Raw genomic sequence first — 18,840 nt, forward strand, 5'->3', positions numbered from 1 at the left:
GAGCAGTACTTAAGCACTGTAGTATCGGTGTTAAGACATACCTCTCAAATACTGTAAATCAAGTTAAAAATATCTCAAGACCGATTCTGGTCATAATGAAACCATGTTTCATGTATGTTTTCTTTAAAGTACCGAGACCAGCCATATACTGTATGTTTATGTTCCAAAATTAATATCGTTTATGGCCTTCACACGTGTTGCAGTATGCTCCTATTCTTTTTATGCTCAGCTACTAAGATTTCCCTTCAGTGGTAAAATTAGATATGAATATTCAATACTTAAACGGGCACAGTTAAGACATTAAATATACATATACATACTGTATACAGTACAGTTTTCATACGGTAATATGTTTATGTTCCTAAATCAATCTCTTTTATGAGTATGTGAAAGGCATGGTGAATCGATTCTCAAAAATTACTGTACTTCGCATGATTGGAAACAAATGCGTGATTGCGAAATGCTGTGGTGTTACTTTTACAAAGACGGTCAATGAAAAAAAGAATGTTGACCAGGGCAATACTTTGAGTTTACACTTACAGCTTGTCCAAGGTCATTCATTATTAATACTATTAGTAATATCTTTGTTAAAGACTTTGATGGCCACAGCTCAAACATGAGAGGTTGAGCTTTATTAGCTCCACCTTGCGAAAATTCCGGATACTATTATTTTGCTTGTTGTATTATAGGAGAATTTACGGTAACTCGAGGTATTTATCGGTAGCTTGCGGTAGACTGCGTACAGCGTACCGCAAAATAATGCGGTATCGCCCACGCATTTTGAATGGCTGCATCTGTAAAGTCTATTAGGCTTTGCCTGTGGTCCTGAACCTTTTTCTTGTTTGGTGTTTCCAGTCTCATGTTCAATTTGATTAGGCAGTAATAAGTTTGTTTATAACTTTGGATACTTTTTACATCTGAATCATTACTTTTAATTAATTAAGTACATTAAAATTAATTATGTACTTAAGTGTTTTTCTGTGGTATATCACCAATACATTTTTGTATTCACAACTGTGTAAACCCATTAAATATCAATAATAATAAATCAGTCATACTAGAGTTATGTTGCCCAGTTTTACATAACAAAATATTTGAATTTATACATTTTCTTAAGTATCATAATACATTCAATGAACGTGGTAAGCAGGACTATGAAGCTGATAAATATAAACAACAGTGATGGACAGCACTGTGATGTCTCGACTGAATGTAGGTGCTTAAAATCTCTTCTTCCTTTCTTCTTCTTCTGTGCCGCAGGCCTGTGTTGCTGAGAGCATCATGCTGAACCTGGCAGGGCAGCTGATTATGCTGCAGAGGGATCGCTCAGGACCACAGGTTCGAGAGAAGGAGAATTTACCCAGTCAAAAGAAGCTGGTGAGAAATTCTGCATTCTTGTGGCCACTCACAGACACGTCCTTTTTTCTGTGGAAAAATATTGCTTAGTCATACATTATCTATTGAAATATAAGTCTTCCAACAGTGACTCATAACTAGGTTTTAGATACTTCAGTCTGTATTATAGATACCTCTGTATCCTGGGCATTGTAGGCTAAACCCTTTCAAGCCTTTTCACTTGCTGAACAGTACTGTTTTGAATATCTGCTGAAGCCTTTAACTAATTCACTTTTCTAAGATGAGAGTATTTAGAGAATATACTGTGGGGTGTCCTGTCTCTGTGGGTAAAAGCTGGTGCCTGGGAACCATGTATTTCTTCCACATTAACCTGTTCTTCTGTCAAGTGTCATTTCTTACATTTTGTTTCCTTTTTTTAATGCATGAATATATGTAAATAACGATTTATTGGATATCCAAATATCTGTGTAATTCTGTGGCTTTGCTTGTGCATTTCTTACTAATAAAAAAGATAATCCATGTTTTAAGAATGAAATGCTGGTAAGAAAGAGTTAAGCATGGTCTTTGTTCTCTTACCCAGCTTCCTTTCTGCCCTCCTGTGGTACTGGCACAGTGCGTGGAGAATGTTTGGACCACATGTCGTACAAATAAGCAGAAGCGTCACCTCCTGGAGGCTCTATGGCTGGCCTGTGGGGAGGCAGGCATGAAGGTGTGGCTGCCCCTTTTCCCTCGGGATCACCGCAAACCCCATTCCTTCCTGTCGCGACGCATCATGCTGCCCTTTCACATAAACATCTACCCGCTCGCTGTGCTCTTCGAGGATGCTCTTGTACTGGGTGCCACCAATGAGACTGTGCTGTATGATGGTCTGCAGGGAGCCAGCGAGCCTCTGGAGGCTCTCTTTCCCTTCTGCACTGTGGAGCGTACCTCCCAGATCTACCTCCATCACATCCTGCGACAGCTGCTGGTGCGCAACCTGGGGGAGCAGGCCCTGCTGCTCGCCCAGTCCTGTGCCAGTCTCCCCTACTTCCCACATGTGCTGGAGCTGATGGTGCACGTGGTGCTGGAGGAAGAGGCAACGTCACGGGAGCCCATCCCCGACCCTCTGCTGCCCACTGTGGCCAAGTTCATCACTGAGTTCCCCCTCTTCCTTCAGACTATTGTGCACTGTGCCCGCAAAACCGAGTACGCCCTCTGGAATTACCTGTTTGCCGCTGTGGGGAACCCCAAGGACCTCTTTGAAGAGTGCCTCATGGCCCAGGACTTAGACACAGCTGCCTCTTATCTCATCATCTTACAGGTGACTCACGTATGAGGATTCCCGGCCACTTTCCACCAGAGTAAATGCATGGTTAAAGTACTTCACACTCCTGGGGGGCAAGTGGTAGAACCTGAATTTTATGAGTAGTTTAACAGTAAACATAAGAGTAAAGGAGGACATTAATAATAAGATAGAATTATTAACAGATTAATGTAACCGCACTGAAAAGTACTATATTATGGTTATGTAGCCGTCCTGTCCGTCTATATATAGAACATTAAGTGCAAAAACTTGAGCCAACAACAAAATAATTGTGAATCTGCTGTGGAGACAAAAATATACTATGTCAGATGACCATAAGTGTACTATGTGTACTATTTTTAACAGGCTCTGATTTGGTAAATGTTTCAACACACTAACCCTGCTTGTCTGTGGCATTCTCTTTCACAGAACATGGAAGTTCCAGCTGTGAGCAGACAGCACGCTACCCTGCTTTTTAACACAGCCCTTGAGCAGGGGAAATGGGATTTGTGTCGTCACATGATCAGGTTTCTCAAAGCCATTGGTTCAGGGGAGTCTGAGACACCACCCTCCACACCAACCACTCAGGTATATACTATAATACTATAGGTATTTACCTATAACATGCTGGGTTGAAAATTATGGGTCTTTCATAGTATTTAATTTTATATGTACTCGTAACAGATATTTAAATACAATTTATTTTCTGTAATAACTGTCTATGAACATTGATTTCTCTTTCCTGAATCAAACAGGAACCCAGTTCAACTGGGGGGTTCGAATTTTTCAGGCATCGGAGTATCAGTCTGTCACAGTCAGCTGAGAGCCTAGGTGCTGGGAAGTTCAACCTTCAGAAGACATTGAGCATGCCCTCAGGGCCATCGGCCAAGAGGTACCTTTCGCAGACTATAGCAGCCTCAATTGAAAATTTCAGTGTGAAGCTCAGATTGTTCATCTCTTTTGGGTCTCTTACAGAAGGAAATAATTAATCTTTCTTTTCTCTCTAGCTTTCTCTGTGTGTTTACACATACAGTTAGATCAAACATATGAGTGGTTACAGACTAAAGGAAGTCTGCTAATAGCTTGACAATCTAACAAGTCCATCTATACTTTCTTAGAGGATCCTAAGTTACCAGCTTCAATAAAAATAATATGCTATGGATCTGATTCTACACTCATCTCTCATCTATCTCTCTTCTTTTTAGTCTTGAGCTCCTAAATGTAATTTACATTTGTAGCCCAGGGTTCTTGTATTACTGCAGATTTTGAAGAAGTCATCCAAAGTAACCTGGTTAATGCTTTCTGGAACTTTTGAATATCTGAATCGAGTCCTTAGTAAAGTTCCGTTACAATGTTTGTCAAGTACTATAATGTAGACCTAATATGAAGGATCGTGAAACTCCCAGATGTATAGACCTACTGTATGCGTTTCAACTTAGTATTCATGCAAAAGATCCAAAATCTATTTCTTGGTTTATTGAATATTTAATGGTTTGGTTGTATTTATAAATGATTATTGGAGGCAGTGAAAGCAAGTTTGGGAGTGCTACTTTTTTTGCTTTGTATTTTTGTCATATGGTCAAGATTTGGATCTTCCAGAAAAAATGTTCAGTATTATTCATTCTTCTTATTTGCTGTTCTGTGTCCCAGATGGAGTAAAGACAGTGAGTGTGCAGAGAACATGTACATTGACATGATGCTGTGGCGCCATGCCAGGAGGCTGCTGGAAGAAATCAGGCTGAAGGATCTTGGCTGTTTCTCTGCCCAGCTAGGCTTTGAGCTGATCGGTTGGCTGTGCAAGGAGCGAACCCGTGCTGCCCGTGTTGATGACTTCATCACTGCCCTGAAGAGGCTCCACAAAGACTTTCTCTGGCCCTTCCCAGTTATCCCTGCCTTCTCTATCAACTCTCCGTTCCGAAATGGCAGGTATAGGACAGGTAAGGAGGAAGCATGAGATTCTGAAGCTTTCCAATATCATTTACACCCAAAGTCATGGTGCATTTAAAGAAATCGCGAGAGGTCAGTGATCATCCACCTGGAGTTAACAAATGTTTTAGGATTTTCTTAATTCAAAAATGACATTATCTTTGTTTTGCCATTTGTATTTTGCTACACCTTTATAGTCTTTTACTTTCTTTTAAATGGATGTCATATAAAATACCATTTATGCATATATTATTATAATGATTAGTGTTATTACCAGTGTGAGGAGGACCTGATAAAACACATTTCTAGATTAAAGAAAATAAGAAAGATTGCAGTGAGATTATACTGCCCATTTTGCATGTTTAGTAATTTAGTAATTATTTCAGGTATTAAAATAGGTTTGGATTTATAGAAAAGTCAATGAAGTCTTTCAGAACTCTGAAAGAAGTTCAGAGCAAACCCCATAGCCAGAATACAAGTAATTTATAAATTTACAGGCAACATTGCTTTAGAAAGGAGGACATGTCAGGGATCCCTGCTATCTCCCATTCTATTTGCTCTTTACAATGAACCCCTTGCCCAAGCTATAAGAGCGTATCAAGGCACAAAAGGTATTTTTTTAAAGAAACAAAGCAAACATTTTTTTAATAACCCCCCCAAAAAATCTTCTCAACTTGGTTTGTCACAGCTTTGTTAGAGAGATTGTAGTATCAGGGAAGTATGTAATTCCCATATATAAAAGATAAAATCACTTTATTGGCCATATGCAATTTCTTGTATTAAGAATTTTTTTCACATTTCCCAACTTGCTCTCCATGAGAGACGCAGACAGGGAGAGAAGCTTGGGGTCACAGCACAGGGTCAGACATTTATACGGGTTAAAGGCCTTGCTCAGGAGCCCAATGGAGTAGGATTCCTCTGCCAGCTGTGGGATATGAACCGGCAACCTTCTAGCCACAGGTGCAGATCCTTAGCCACAGGTGGCAGATATTGGCAATGCCTGAGAATTCAATCCTGTTATGAAGAAGTGTAGTCTCTGGTTATGTTTAGAAAGTCTTGTTCAGTTATGTATATAGGTAATCTGCCTGATGAAGTTGAGGGAAGTGATAAGTAGTATAAATAAATGATTAGCAGCTTTTTTTTCTGATAATTCTTGTATGTCAACAAACACTATTATTTTACTATTTTTTCAGCTATTTGCTTCTTAGTGGTACTTGAATTGTTGGGCCCCAGCTGCCAGGGTTAGACCACACACAACATTTATGTGAATAATAATTTTGTATTATTCATCCTTAATTAATTTTCTTTCAATTTTCAATTTTGACCCCATGTTCTTGTTTATCTGCTGAGTCTGTACCCTTTATGATTTTGAGGACTTGGATTCAGTTTCCTTTCAGTTCCCTTTGTTTTAGAGTGAAGTTGCCTAGTTCCTTTTATCTGTCTGTATAGGACAGGAATAGTTCTTTTAGCTTTGCCTTGACGTCTTGCCTAATAATATGCTTTTGTGGTACAGTGCCAAATCTGAACTCTAAATGAGATATTACTGAATCTTGAATCTCTAAATATTTGAATCTATATAAACACCCAGATCCTTTTTTTGTTTAGCTTACTACAGCTCAGAATCATCTGTGATATATATAGTGAGGTTGCTGCTTCCTGTTTTTATCACTTTGGATTCTGCTGTGTTTCAAAGTCAAATTAAAGCATATTTAAATGGGATTTTTTTCCACTCCTCTAGAAGTAATTCTCTATAATGTTAAAATGAAAAAATTCACCCCCTTTGTTTTAACAACCTAAATTGAAACCTTTTGGAAGAAAATGTTGTGGTCTGATGAGACTTACGTTTAGCTCTTTGGCCTGAAAGCAAAGCACTATGTTTGACGCAAACCAAATACAGCCCAACACCCAGGTAACACCATCCCTACCATCAAGCATGGTGGTAGTAGCATCATGCTCTGGTGTTGCTTTTCAGCAGGGGGAACTAGAAAGCTTCTTGCCATCAAGGGCAACATAGATGGAGCCAAATACAGGCAAATCCCTGAGGAGAACCTGGTTCAGTCAGTCAGAAATCTGCATTTAGGGCGAAGATTCATTTTCCAGCAAAACAATGACCCAAAGCACACGGCAAAAACTATCAAGGAATGGCTTGAAAAAAAGAAGGTTAGTATTCTGGAATGGCCTAGCCAGAGCCCAGACTTGAATTCAATTGAAAATCTGTGGTATGACCTGAAATTTGCTGTCCACTGACGCTCTCCATCTAATTTGGCAGCATGGAGCAAATTTGCATTGAAGAATGGGCAAAAATTCCACAATCTAAATGTGCAAAGCTTACACAGACATACCCAAGAAGACTCACGGCTGTAATTGCTGCTAAAGGACTATGTACAAAGTATTGACTCTGGGTGGAGGGGGTGAATACTTTTGTAAATGAGAAATGTAAGTCTTTAATTCAGGAGAAACGAATGTTCTTGAAAAAAAATATTTTTGATTCATAAATGTGTTGAATTTATTTTGTTATTGAAGGGAGAAAAAATTATTTCAATGTGTTAAAATTTGGAGGTGTAACAGGAACAAAATGTGGAAAAAATTCAAGGGGGTGAATACCTTCTGAAGGCACTGTATGTCCAATCCAAGTCTTTTTGTAAATACTTTGCTGCTGTCTGTTGACAGCTTCCCATATTTAACCAGTTTTTTACCCAAACTGAACACAAATGTTTATATGAATATACAGACCAAGATGCAGATCAGGAACAGCCTAAAACAAGCAGCCATTGTCTGCTTTCAAAACTTACATAAAATATACATAAAATGTTAACTTATAATGGTCACAATTCCCCCATGTCATCCCTTATTTGTACTATTATTTGAAAAGACAAGGTCAATAAGAGCATCTTATTTGATTTGAGCACCGTGTAGTTTCTTTGTTGCGTCTCTGTTGAGTGTGATGACGACTGTTTCAGCTGAGCCTGTTGTGTGTTTGTCTCAGTGGTAGGAGAACAGTTCATCAAGTCCCAGTCGGCAGACAGCCTTCTGAACAGTGAGATGGACACAGCCCCACCCAGCGCTCCCCGCAGCCACAGCTGGCTGGACAGCTTGGGCCCCGAACAGAAAGAGATGGATACAGGCTCTTCACATGGGGCACACACTCAGGAGGCCTTCCTCTCTCCTCTCCTCAACAAAGGTCAGTCACCTCTCGGTTGCAGGCAGCATCCCTCCAGCTCCACTGCTTCCTCTTTGGAGTCACACAAACCTGGCTTGAAAACTGCTTAAAGACATTGTTAAAGTGTTAAAGCAAATTGTTAACTTATCTATTCGTTGAATGTCTTTGAGGAGAGTTTTTGAAAGTGATGATAAATGGGAAGACGAAGACATCTAGGAGATACAAGGGGGCTATACTGTCATCAGTCAAAAGTGGCAGGTATCACAATGCTATTGCCATTTGAGGGTATAGATTTAAATTTTGATTAAACTTTGAAAAGTGTTCAAGATGTTATTAATAAGATGTTATTTCAATCTGATTTTCTTCTTGTCCAGGTCTTCATTTTAAAAATCTTGTACTTTGTCAGTGGTCATTATCAGTGCTGAGGTTGTTGTTGTTCTTGACGTGTGGTCAGATATTTTTTTGTTTTTTGTATCACTGAGAAATATAGCAGAACCATACAACAACTGACATTCTTCAGGCTTTCTTAATTGTCAGTTCCTAGAACTGCAGCACACTCCTAACAAAACTTCTAACATTTTTTTTTATTTAAGTTTCTGAACAGATATTCAATACTGATAAATGATATATGTAAGTAATCTGTAGCTAAGGGGTCTCTACCCCTTTTTTGATCAGCTTCTTAAAATGCAGGGCAACTCCTAATTACAGCCACTTCATACTCTTTGGTTTGTGTTTGTATATTAGGCTTACTAAAGCCTATATACCGACTGAATAAAGGTCCTAAGACATTTAAGATGTAAGATGTTAATATATCTATCAGAAAAATAGCATGTCTCCTTTATAGAGACATTTAGGCTTCATATTTAAGCCTTTGTAGGCTGTCCAAGAACAAAAACATAATAAGGCTTTTGCTTGAATCCTCCTCAGCTTAATACCACTCCTTTATTGCACCCCAATACTAGTGGCATCAGAAACAGGGCTAAACTGTTCCACAGAAACTAGACAGTGACCTGTGCAAGCTCTGCTTTGACAGAATGTCTCATTGTTGCAGGTGATGAATGCAGTATCGGCTCAGCCACAGACCTGACTGAGACCAGCTCCATGGTAGATGGGGACTGGACCATGGTGGATGAGAACTTCTCCACTCTTAGCCTGACCCAGTCGGAGCTGGAGCACATCTCCATGGAGCTGGCCAACAAAGGCCCACACAAATCACAGGTGCAACTGAGGTAAGTTGGTTTCTTTTGACCCACAGATACTTAGCATCTCTTCGGCACTGTTCAGTTGTATTGGAATTTGATGCCAGTCTCATTCATGTCCACTGGAGAAAGTGATATATCAGGATTGTGAAACTAGATTTTAATAATGCACATTCAGAGGCACTGGTCACATTAGAGATTGAAGATTAAAAACTTCAGGGTATGTTTTTAATCATAAGCATGAGAGAAAATTATGGACGTTAGAACATCTTTTTTTCCACATGCATAAATTTAGCTTGGAAAATTGAGCTAGAGCTTAAAGTTTTCCTGTGAAAATTTGGTCGAAACTTATTATCGCCATTTATGTCAATGTAACTTGAATAAATGTGATTTTGTAATTTGAATAACTTCTAGGTGAAAAAATACTAGCCCTATTACAACATATTAACATTACATTCAGAAATATTTAAAAATAAGATATTTCTGAAAGTATAGCATACATCTTATTTTAAAATATTGGCTTTTACTAAGTGTATATGTAGTAGTAATTGTTACTACAGTATAAACAAACAGGGCACTTAACTAATAAGAGTGTTGAGTTTAAAGTAGAATGTAGCCCAACTCTTCTTAAAGGGGTTGTCCCAAAGAAACCTATGACTCACATGATTCATCTTCCTCTGTTATCTGCAATATTATTATTGTATCAGTTTTATTATTAAATTAATTTACGACAACTCTATGTTTGCAAATTTTAGGAAATAAATGATGAAAACTCAATAAAATTGAAAAGTGTTCAATTGATCAGAAAAAAATGATGATGATTTACTTCATCAGTTATTTTATGTGTGTAATAAAGTCAGTCTCAGCAGGGTACGGTACTGTATATAGTCTATACAGTAATACAGACAACCTGTTGTTGAACCAGGTACTTGCTACACATCTTCACGGAGGCGGGCTGCTTGGAGTGGTGTGTCATCATCGGGCTTATCTTGAGGGAAGCCGCTGTCATCAACCAGGTGGTGAGCTTCCTCGAGAGCTCAGAGGTCCCAGCAGAGACTGTGCAGAATATCCGCAATGGCCTGCTGGCGGTCGACACATGGGCCACAACAGACTGGTAAGACTGGACTTGACATGCTCTTCTAACAATGTTAAGGACCAGGGCCCACCAGCAAAAAATCACTCAGTTTTTTCAGAAGATTAATTACTTTTATTTATATTTAAGTAGAAAGTAGAAGAATAATTCCTAGCGTGTGTGCTTTTCATCTTTGAGGATTAAAGGCTGATGAGTAGCATCTTCTGTAGCATTAGTCCCACCAGGTCAGGCCCTGACATGAGGAATCACTCCACCAGTTTGAGAGACTCTGACAAGGGCTTGGCTAAATATGTAATTGAAATTGAAAGAGCAGAAGAATGGTTACAAATGAGAGGACATTCAGCGTTTCTTGCTAATTGATCCAAGGATCTCATCTTTCAGCTATTTTTTTAAAGACGCCAGGGTATCGGCTTCAGCATGGCTAGGTGCCTTGTTTCATACTCCCTCAACCCTTTAAAGAAGTGCCTCCTGTTTTTGGTTTTACATTGAAAATATTGTGCAACTCAACCAATTAGAAGTGCAGGAGAACCAGACCCCTCTCATTCATTTGTACTGCCTGTGCTGGTTTGTTTTCAAATCAGGGATTATTTTGCTTTGACATCTGAGATATAAGGAATTATTTTTTGGGGGAGTGAAGTCCACAAAGCTAGCTACCTCTAAACCTAACCTAGTATTTGTGCTTGGTTTCTCAAGGTAGACAAAAGCCTTTGTTGACTCATTGCAAGGTAGTACTTTTTGTAATGACTTTAAATACTTTATACTATTATACACTAAAAAACTTTATTATCCGGCCTTTTATTAAGCAGAAATCTGTATTCTCTGTCGTTGTAATCTTTCAACGTCCTTGTTACAGTAACCTTTCTCCATAGTGCAGACATAGTGTATCATTTTTGCTGAGTTTTATTTCTGATTGTTTACATAATCCAAAATTCTTTGTGCAGCCTCAGTCTTGTGAAACTAGTCTGTGGGAAGTGTATACCCGAAATTAAAACCTTCTCCAGTTAAAGTATAAAGACGCATGCTGGGAGTGATATTATTCCTGCAAAAAAGAATCTCTAATATCTCAGAAACCAATGATACACAAACCATGGTCTCGGCGGCACAAAATGCAGTCTCCTGCAGTTCCTCCTACTTTATTACAGTGAAGAAATTTTCCATGCAGAGATCTGCTATTTCCAGGGCCAGGGAAAATGTTCTGCTCTTCGGAGACCTCAACACAAGAACACATACACTTCAGAGAGGGGAAACCCTTGTGTATTTGGACAATCCCCCCTTTACCACACACCAGTCGTTTCACACAGATCCAGAAAGGGTGTGATCTGCTACTGATCTGTCAAGAGCCCTGTACATTGTCGACGGCAGGATCAGAGGAGACCCTTTGAGAAGCTTCACTAGCTCTATGCATTAGTATGGTGGACCACTCCTATATTACTGTTAACTTGTTCACTGTCAGGCCATAAAGTCTACTTTACAGCAACACATAGATCACACTGTAGAAGAGCACACCAGTCCAAAGGCACACTTTTTAAAGCAAGCTTTATGATTTTAACCAGATATACAGGTGGGATACAAATTGCCTAGACAAATGCCAACAATCACAGAATGATCAAGACATTATTGAACACATTCCTCAACACACTGTATCAAATCAGTAAAACAATTATACTGTATTTTTGGAGATACAATATTTAAATCCGATATTTGGCAAATTAACCTTATTTGTTCTGTTTGGGGTAACTTCACTAAATTGTTAATTCCCAAAAAAGTATGTAGAATCTCAGAAAACAAAGCACCACAAGTACTTCTTTTAACAGCACAAACCAGGCATAAAGAAGTGACACCAATCTGGTTTTACTGTGCATTTATAAGGGGTCTGAGTGTCACAACACCATGTAAAAGTAACCCCTTAAATCTCAGAAAAATGCCATATATACTGCTTAAAGGGGAACTGCAATCCCAATTTCTCAGACCGGTTATGAAATCTCAGTAACAAAATAAATTCATTGATGTTTACAAAAAAATTACAAATTTTTCAAAACTTTACGAAAGTACTGTAAGTCACCATGTTGTTGCAAACTGGAGTTCCCACGAATTGTGACGTGAAGTGGCCCTTCCTGCTCATTAGTCCCTGACTAATGTAATGTGCTGTATGAGCGAATAAATAAAAATTGTGCAGCAGACATTTTACTGCAGAAACATGATCTGCATGCAGTTAACAAGTAGTATTTGTCGGCAAAACCGTCAATAAATTGAATGCATTATTGCCATTGGATTAAAAGAGAAGTATTCACAAGCCTGTTTGTTTATAATGTATTAAGCCTACAGCATGTCACCAGAAGTTTTGTTGCCTCATTCTGAATTGCAGAACGTGGTGCTGTCAATACCTGGAAATTTGGTCTGTTACTAGGTTACTGTGGACATTTTACTTTTATTGGGGTTTGAAATGCACTCATCAATGCTGATTCTTTCTAACCCCAAAATATGAAAATAGAGTTGCAGTCCCCCTTTAAAAGCATTTTCAAATGGCACAAATGTAATACAAACAGATGTAGTGGACCCAACTGCATGGAGCTTAATAGGACATTTTAACTGAATTAAAATGAGTGACCTTTCACACACACTAACTTTGAGAAATCCTGGAATATCTGTAATGTTAGTTTTGGAAAGGAAGTCTAGGACTAGTGCTAATCAGGGTATGTCAAACTACCCCTTTGTATTTATTAAATGTGTATCCGTTTTGAAACATCAATTATAATATGGCAATATTTTAAACTATACAAAATTGTTACTTCATTGATAAAAGATGATAGTATGAAGCTTCTTTAATAACATTGGCATAATCAAAGGATGGTCTTTGTTTTGAAGTTATTGTGATTTAGTCATGCATACAGAAATACAGTACATTATTTCTTACCACCAGAGAAGATAACCGTCATGAGACTGGCATGTTCTACTTTGAAATGATTCTCTCACTTCTGTTTTTCCTGTAGAAACTAATTGGGCCTTGCTGCTTTATCGCATGGTAACCAAAGACCCAAACATTTAAATTCAATTATTCAGAAAAATGTCAAATTAAGTTGCCGAGGTTAATAAGCAATGCTGTTGGCCAGTTGTCAAGCCCATTCTAACATGTTATTAGTCTGGGTACCACAATGATCCTCTTGACAAATCCATGAGGTAGTAGAATCTGAGGATCATGTGAGTCTAGAAGCCTTCAATGGGTTTCTGTCGTGTGCTGTAGTCTAACCTTTGTCTTTTTGTGCTGCCCACAGCCTGGGGTACAAGCCCTTTCTCAACCTCATCCGCCCACAGCTGCAGAAGCTGGTGGAGATGACAGCAGAGCAGGTGCAGCCTGAAGCCTTCCAGCCAGTCAGCGTCTCCAAACTGGCAGAGCCGGCCTGCCCACGAGCAGAGGACAGCCGCAGCCCCAGCGCAGGTGGCAGCCAGCCCAGTGAAGGAGGAGTTAGTGCTATCAGACCTGAAGAAGACAATCCTGGGGACGAGCCTGAGGAGCCACCACTGGAGGAGGGCACCTACGACTGCACTCTGTCCTGACTGCAGCCTCAGGGTGACAACACAGCAAATACAGCACAGCACTCCTCAGAGGAGCAAAACAACAGAGCCAGTGCAAGTTTAAGTTTCATGTATCGTTTTGTTTTTTTCTTCCCTTTATGATCTAACCTATCAAGCCAGTTGGGGTGAAAGATCCTTTTACCTCTTGAACACGATTTGCAGTGGCTCTTCAAGACTGGAAGTCAGATTTCCTGCTAAGACCATACATCAGCTATACAACTTGAAAATTCTGTAGTAAGAAATTTAGGTACATTGTGGTATCAGAACAAAAAATAAGTGTAATCAAGGGAGGACTGAAATTGCAGAACTGAAATTAATTTCTCTGAGAGTATGAAGGACTAAGAGATCTACTAATTTTCTGAACTTTTATTGCTGTTCACCTACTGTATGTCCAACTGTTGCCTGAATGTTTTTAATATTCTAAACATGGCACAATATTTACATATTGTAAACTATTTTTTTCTGCCACAGGAATGATTTGTGTTAGTGTCAGTATTATTCTGAAGTCCAGTTGTTTAATTTACATCTCTTCAACCATAGTACATAAGTAACATTTTCTGCCAAAGAATGCTAGCTTAACATTAAAAAAATGAAAGAATATTTCTGAATAACATTTATTATTTACCAATGTGGAGCTGAGGGATATTTGACATACACTCAGCTGTGTGATGTACAGTCCTCTTCTCACAATAGTGATGTGTATAGCTGACTGCGGGTGCCATTTTCAGGTTTTATTCCTGTTGAGTGCAGTGAGAGTTCAGGAAATTTATTTAATTTGTCCTGTATTTGTGAAATATAGAAGTCATTGATGTGAACGCTGTAAGTTTGCTTTAGACTTTCACACGCATATATATACCTGTATATACTGTGAAAAAAAGAATCCCTGTGTCTTCAGCATGGTGCTGCTTTACTCATGCCTCTGCCTTTGATGAACTAAAAAAAAACATGAGATGAGGAACATTTAGGGAGTGGGGGGGGTTGGTAGGTTTCAAAGAGGAACTTCAGTTTTTTACTTCAGTCTTGAAGTGCCACACATAAAAGGAAATGTAAACCAATTTGTTCCTCTGCCTGTACAGAGCATATAGGCTGAGAGTTGGAATTCTAAAGTATTATTCTGCTGCAAACAACCATGATAATTTCCTCCAGTTGTGTAGGATCTGGAATGATAAAAAGCAGTGATTTTTATTAGTTTTTTAAATATTTTTATACCACTGTTGCTTATAGTTTCATGACCATGGTGGCTTTAAGGATGGATATTTGGAAAAATAAATGTGACAGAAGAGTAGTTAGGTACCGTTGTTTTTTTTTCTTTCTTTTTACCACAGTATGTAAATGGTACGCATCGTTCAAAGAAAGTGTGTAGTATTTTGTATAAAGTGTTTTAATAGTCTGTATCTTATTGTGAATACCTATGTATAAAAGAACCTTTTCAAGTGGCTGACAAAACCACTTGTGTGAATATTGTACGGTTCCTCTTGACATGCATGTTGCATGGTTCAATGGTCACTTGCAGTAGCTGTAGGCTTCACAGAAACACAAGCAATGGATAAAGGTCTTAGAGCACAAAAGAGTAGAGAAAACACACTTGAGGAAGCTTTGGTCTATGTAATGATGTAATACTCTCATCTGTATTAAGATGATTAACTCTCTTCAAGAGTTGAAGAGTCTTCAACTCTTATAAAATAAATGTTGAGGCACACCTCAACAACTGGACAATGTGGAGAAAGTTCAGATGCTGCAAAGATCAGAAAGTTTACAACAGGTCTTTTTGGTTTCTCATCACAGATTAAACCAGCAGACGTCTTTTCAGCATTTGTGGCTCAGAGTTACATATTAGAGCCAGTAGTTGAAAGCTCATGTGTGGAATCAAGGGCCAACAACCTATCAGTTTATAATTTCCTGTCAGTCTTAGCAAATCAATGAAGAGGAAAACTAAAGAGAACAAAATCTTTTTGTCCAGTGGATAAAGGGAAGGATAAAAAAGAATATTTTTGCACAGTATATTCCCTCTTCAGTTTTAACAAAACAGTAAACTTGAGTGGTACTACAGTCATCCACAGATACAGAGCTAACAAAACAAGTAGTATACAGTATTCAGTGCTTGGAATTGTTTTTCTGAATAGTAAGCATTAATTCACACATTTTAGCCTGCTGAATTATATTCCACTTCAGGATAGAATATAATTCATAATCTCCACTTCAGAGAACCTTTCATTTAGATCTCGGTGGGCTGACTTTTCCTAAACTGATGTTGAAAAGAGACTTTCATTCAGGTTTCATTATTTTTGCAGTTACCAGTTCCAGACAAAGAATGATAGCTTGTATTAATAAACAATATTGTTTTGGGGGCTTTCCTTTTGGTGTGCTTCCAATTTAATAGGCAGGCATTTTAGTATTTACATTGATTCCCTTTTTAAAGACCCAGTACCTCTCACAGAATTAAGAGTTATTTCAGAATAAAAGCAGATGCATGCTTTTCTTTGAACGAGTTGTTGTGTATAGAGCTGCTAATTTGGAGAGAGACGTTTGTTTAGATCAAGAATGGTATAAAAATCCCATTTGATAGCTAATGGACTAAAATCTGCTTTTAATTGCTACTGACAACATTTTCAAGAAAGTGCCTGGATAAAATTGTCTCTTTATATTTTGTGGACCAACTAGGTCCTTAAAAAGTTCTTGCAAACATGGGGCTACTTATTCACCAAACATTATAAGTGTATATAAATAAATATGGGCTATAAATAAAGATTCTATTTTAAAATCAACTAAATGTATTTTGATTTATCAGTGCAGGTTAATGAATTTCTACCTGCTACTGATTTATATTGCTCAATAGAAACAGATACTGTTCAAAGTCACCAACAACAAGTGCTCTTTAGTGCAAACCCTATTTTGGAATACAGTAGTGTCATTTTAATAGAGCAGTAACAAGGCATTGTCAGGAATTTGACTTGGTGAACTTTAAACTGCTTTTTAGAACTTGTCTTTGTAAAGCATGTCCACAAGGTGAAGAAAACTCCAGTCAATGAAAATAATGTGGGATGACAAAGATCACGGTGCCTATGACTTTTTAGCGGCAGTGTTGTAATAGAAAACATTTTTTTTTCTCAGCACGAATCATGCAAAATGTTTTTTTAATTAATACATCTTACTACTGTTTTTTGGGGAGAGATGGCTGAAATCCAGTTAAACAATGCAGTTCAGTTTTTTAGATACTCAATATTTTTATAACTATTGCCTCTAATGCCCTTAAGTTAACTTTTTATCAAGCATAAATGTATCTGTCCTTATTTATTTTTGTTTGCGAGTATTCATCAGTGAACCGCTATTTATGAATGTAAATAGTGCAAAATGAAATCTTGTGATCTTGTACTCAGACTTTAATGTGGTGATAAATTTTGCTAAAATGGACAAAAGTATTCAATTTCACAATCTTTTACTAAAAATAAGATTGTATACCTGTATTAGAAAGGATTTATTTTGAAAATAACTTCAACATTCATTGCTGTACTTGTAGAACAACTTGTGCTTGAGACATTGACATAGTATTTTAGAAAGTTAGATCTTTCTTTTTTCATGTATTCTAATAGTTTCTACCTACAGCAGTATTAAATGATACTAGCAAACATTTGTAAAGGTGCAATTTAAATGAATCAATGCAGAAATGTTACTTATTTTATACAAGAATGGAGTGGTCTATTTTTATAGAGCTTTACTGTACAAGGTCTTTTTTTTGGCTTTGTTTGTTTCCTTTTTATGGACCAAAATATTTGTAATTATAACCTCACCTGTCCTTTGCTAACTAATCAGCACTATTTGGGTGCTGATTAAATTAGTGTTTTTCCTGTCTTTGGCTTTGATCATGAAAAGTAAAAGTTCCCTTAATGTAAGATTTACTTTCTTATATCGAAGATAAACTGCAGAGGACAGTTCCACTGTCTTCCAGTTCTCATTTGTTTTGTTTTACTGTGCTTAACCAAAGGAAATATTCAAAAGTGTTGAACTTCACAGTGAGTCAGTTTACATGAAGAATCCAGTGGCCTGTCGGTAACCCTCTGAAGTTGCAGTTATAAACGTAGGAGAAAAAATGCTATATCTTGAAACCAAAAGCACAGTGAGTTTTTTTATATTTGTTACTTCATCTTGCAGATGCAATTGACAGGTATAGGATACCTACTCCATCTGTCCTTATTCAAATAATGATAGGGGCAGTCTTAACTTTCTGCTCTGGATTTTATTTCACACCACATGCTCCTATATGTAGCATGAAATATGAACTCATCAGTCCAGAATGGTTGCTTTTGGTAAACCCCTTGTAAGCTCCTCTCCTAAAGCAGCACACACCTCACATCTGCTGTTGCATAGTTTGCATTTCCTTTTCATAACTTGAAAACAGTAAGGATAACGTGAAGTAACACTGAATGTTAATAAAATATTAAAAACCCTTCTGTCTGCATGGAGTAAAAATGCCAGTGACACAGGGAAACATTCAGGTTCATTAGAGGTTAAAGAATTTTCAGTAGAATGCAGTGTACAGTTTTTCTTTTACAATTTTCTACTTTTTGTTTTATTTTATTCTCTGTATACAAAGAACAACATTAAATTATTTAAAAAAGCAAACAACTTTGTGTTTTTGTGTTAAGACTGATGTACATAAAGCTATATAAATGGAGAATGATGCTGACTTGGGTGATTAGAATCCCAGCTACAAATATACATGCATTATGTAACCCTAATATCCTAATATATACTGATAAAAGAAACACAATATTCTCTTATAGTCTTATGGATTTAGTAACACCTTTTAAACATATGGTATTGAAAACAATTATGGAAACAAAGGTAAAAATGGATAATGTAAATTTCATACTATAAATTTGTATTGATTGGAATTTTCCATAAACTAGTATTACATTGATATGCAACCCATCAAAAAGTGCCACACTGCCTAAAGGCTAATGAAAGTAAAAACATTCATACAATTCTAGAGCTTTAAATACTATATGCAGAGATCACTGGTTACTGGGAAGGATATCTCATTTAGCAAGTGCCCAACATTTCATGCAGTGCTGGATATTGAGACTCTGGGTGTGATCATGGAATTGGTACTGTTGACAATAAAATATGTTAAGAGAGAGAACTCAAACCACCATATTTCTCAAGCAATAAACCTATCTGCTCATTATTTAAAATGATCCCAAGGCACAATTGTAAAAGTAGTAGTATTAATTGCTTCATGCTTCCATGGTCT

General features: G+C 37.6%; 1 protein-coding gene across 2 annotated transcripts in view; it reads left to right on the forward strand.

The window, feature by feature from the left end:
* ric1 (RIC1 homolog, RAB6A GEF complex partner 1) overlaps positions 1–18,212 on the forward strand; it is a 132,292-nt gene extending 114,080 nt beyond the window's left edge. For both annotated transcript variants that reach the window (XM_006627000.3, XM_015338093.2), the window contains exons 18-26: positions 1,261–1,377; positions 1,937–2,656; positions 3,068–3,226; positions 3,394–3,530; positions 4,289–4,575; positions 7,551–7,745; positions 8,776–8,953; positions 9,849–10,037; positions 13,289–18,212. In XM_006627000.3, coding sequence (XP_006627063.2) covers positions 1,261–1,377; positions 1,937–2,656; positions 3,068–3,226; positions 3,394–3,530; positions 4,289–4,575; positions 7,551–7,745; positions 8,776–8,953; positions 9,849–10,037; positions 13,289–13,571 — 2,265 coding nt within the window. In that variant the 3' untranslated portion in view covers positions 13,572–18,212. The remainder of the gene's footprint in view (positions 1–1,260; positions 1,378–1,936; positions 2,657–3,067; positions 3,227–3,393; positions 3,531–4,288; positions 4,576–7,550; positions 7,746–8,775; positions 8,954–9,848; positions 10,038–13,288) is intronic.
* The last annotated feature ends 628 nt before the right edge of the window (positions 18,213–18,840 follow it).

This window comes from Lepisosteus oculatus, chromosome 3 (genome assembly GCF_040954835.1).
Source record: "Lepisosteus oculatus isolate fLepOcu1 chromosome 3, fLepOcu1.hap2, whole genome shotgun sequence".
NCBI lineage: Eukaryota > Metazoa > Chordata > Actinopteri > Semionotiformes > Lepisosteidae > Lepisosteus > Lepisosteus oculatus.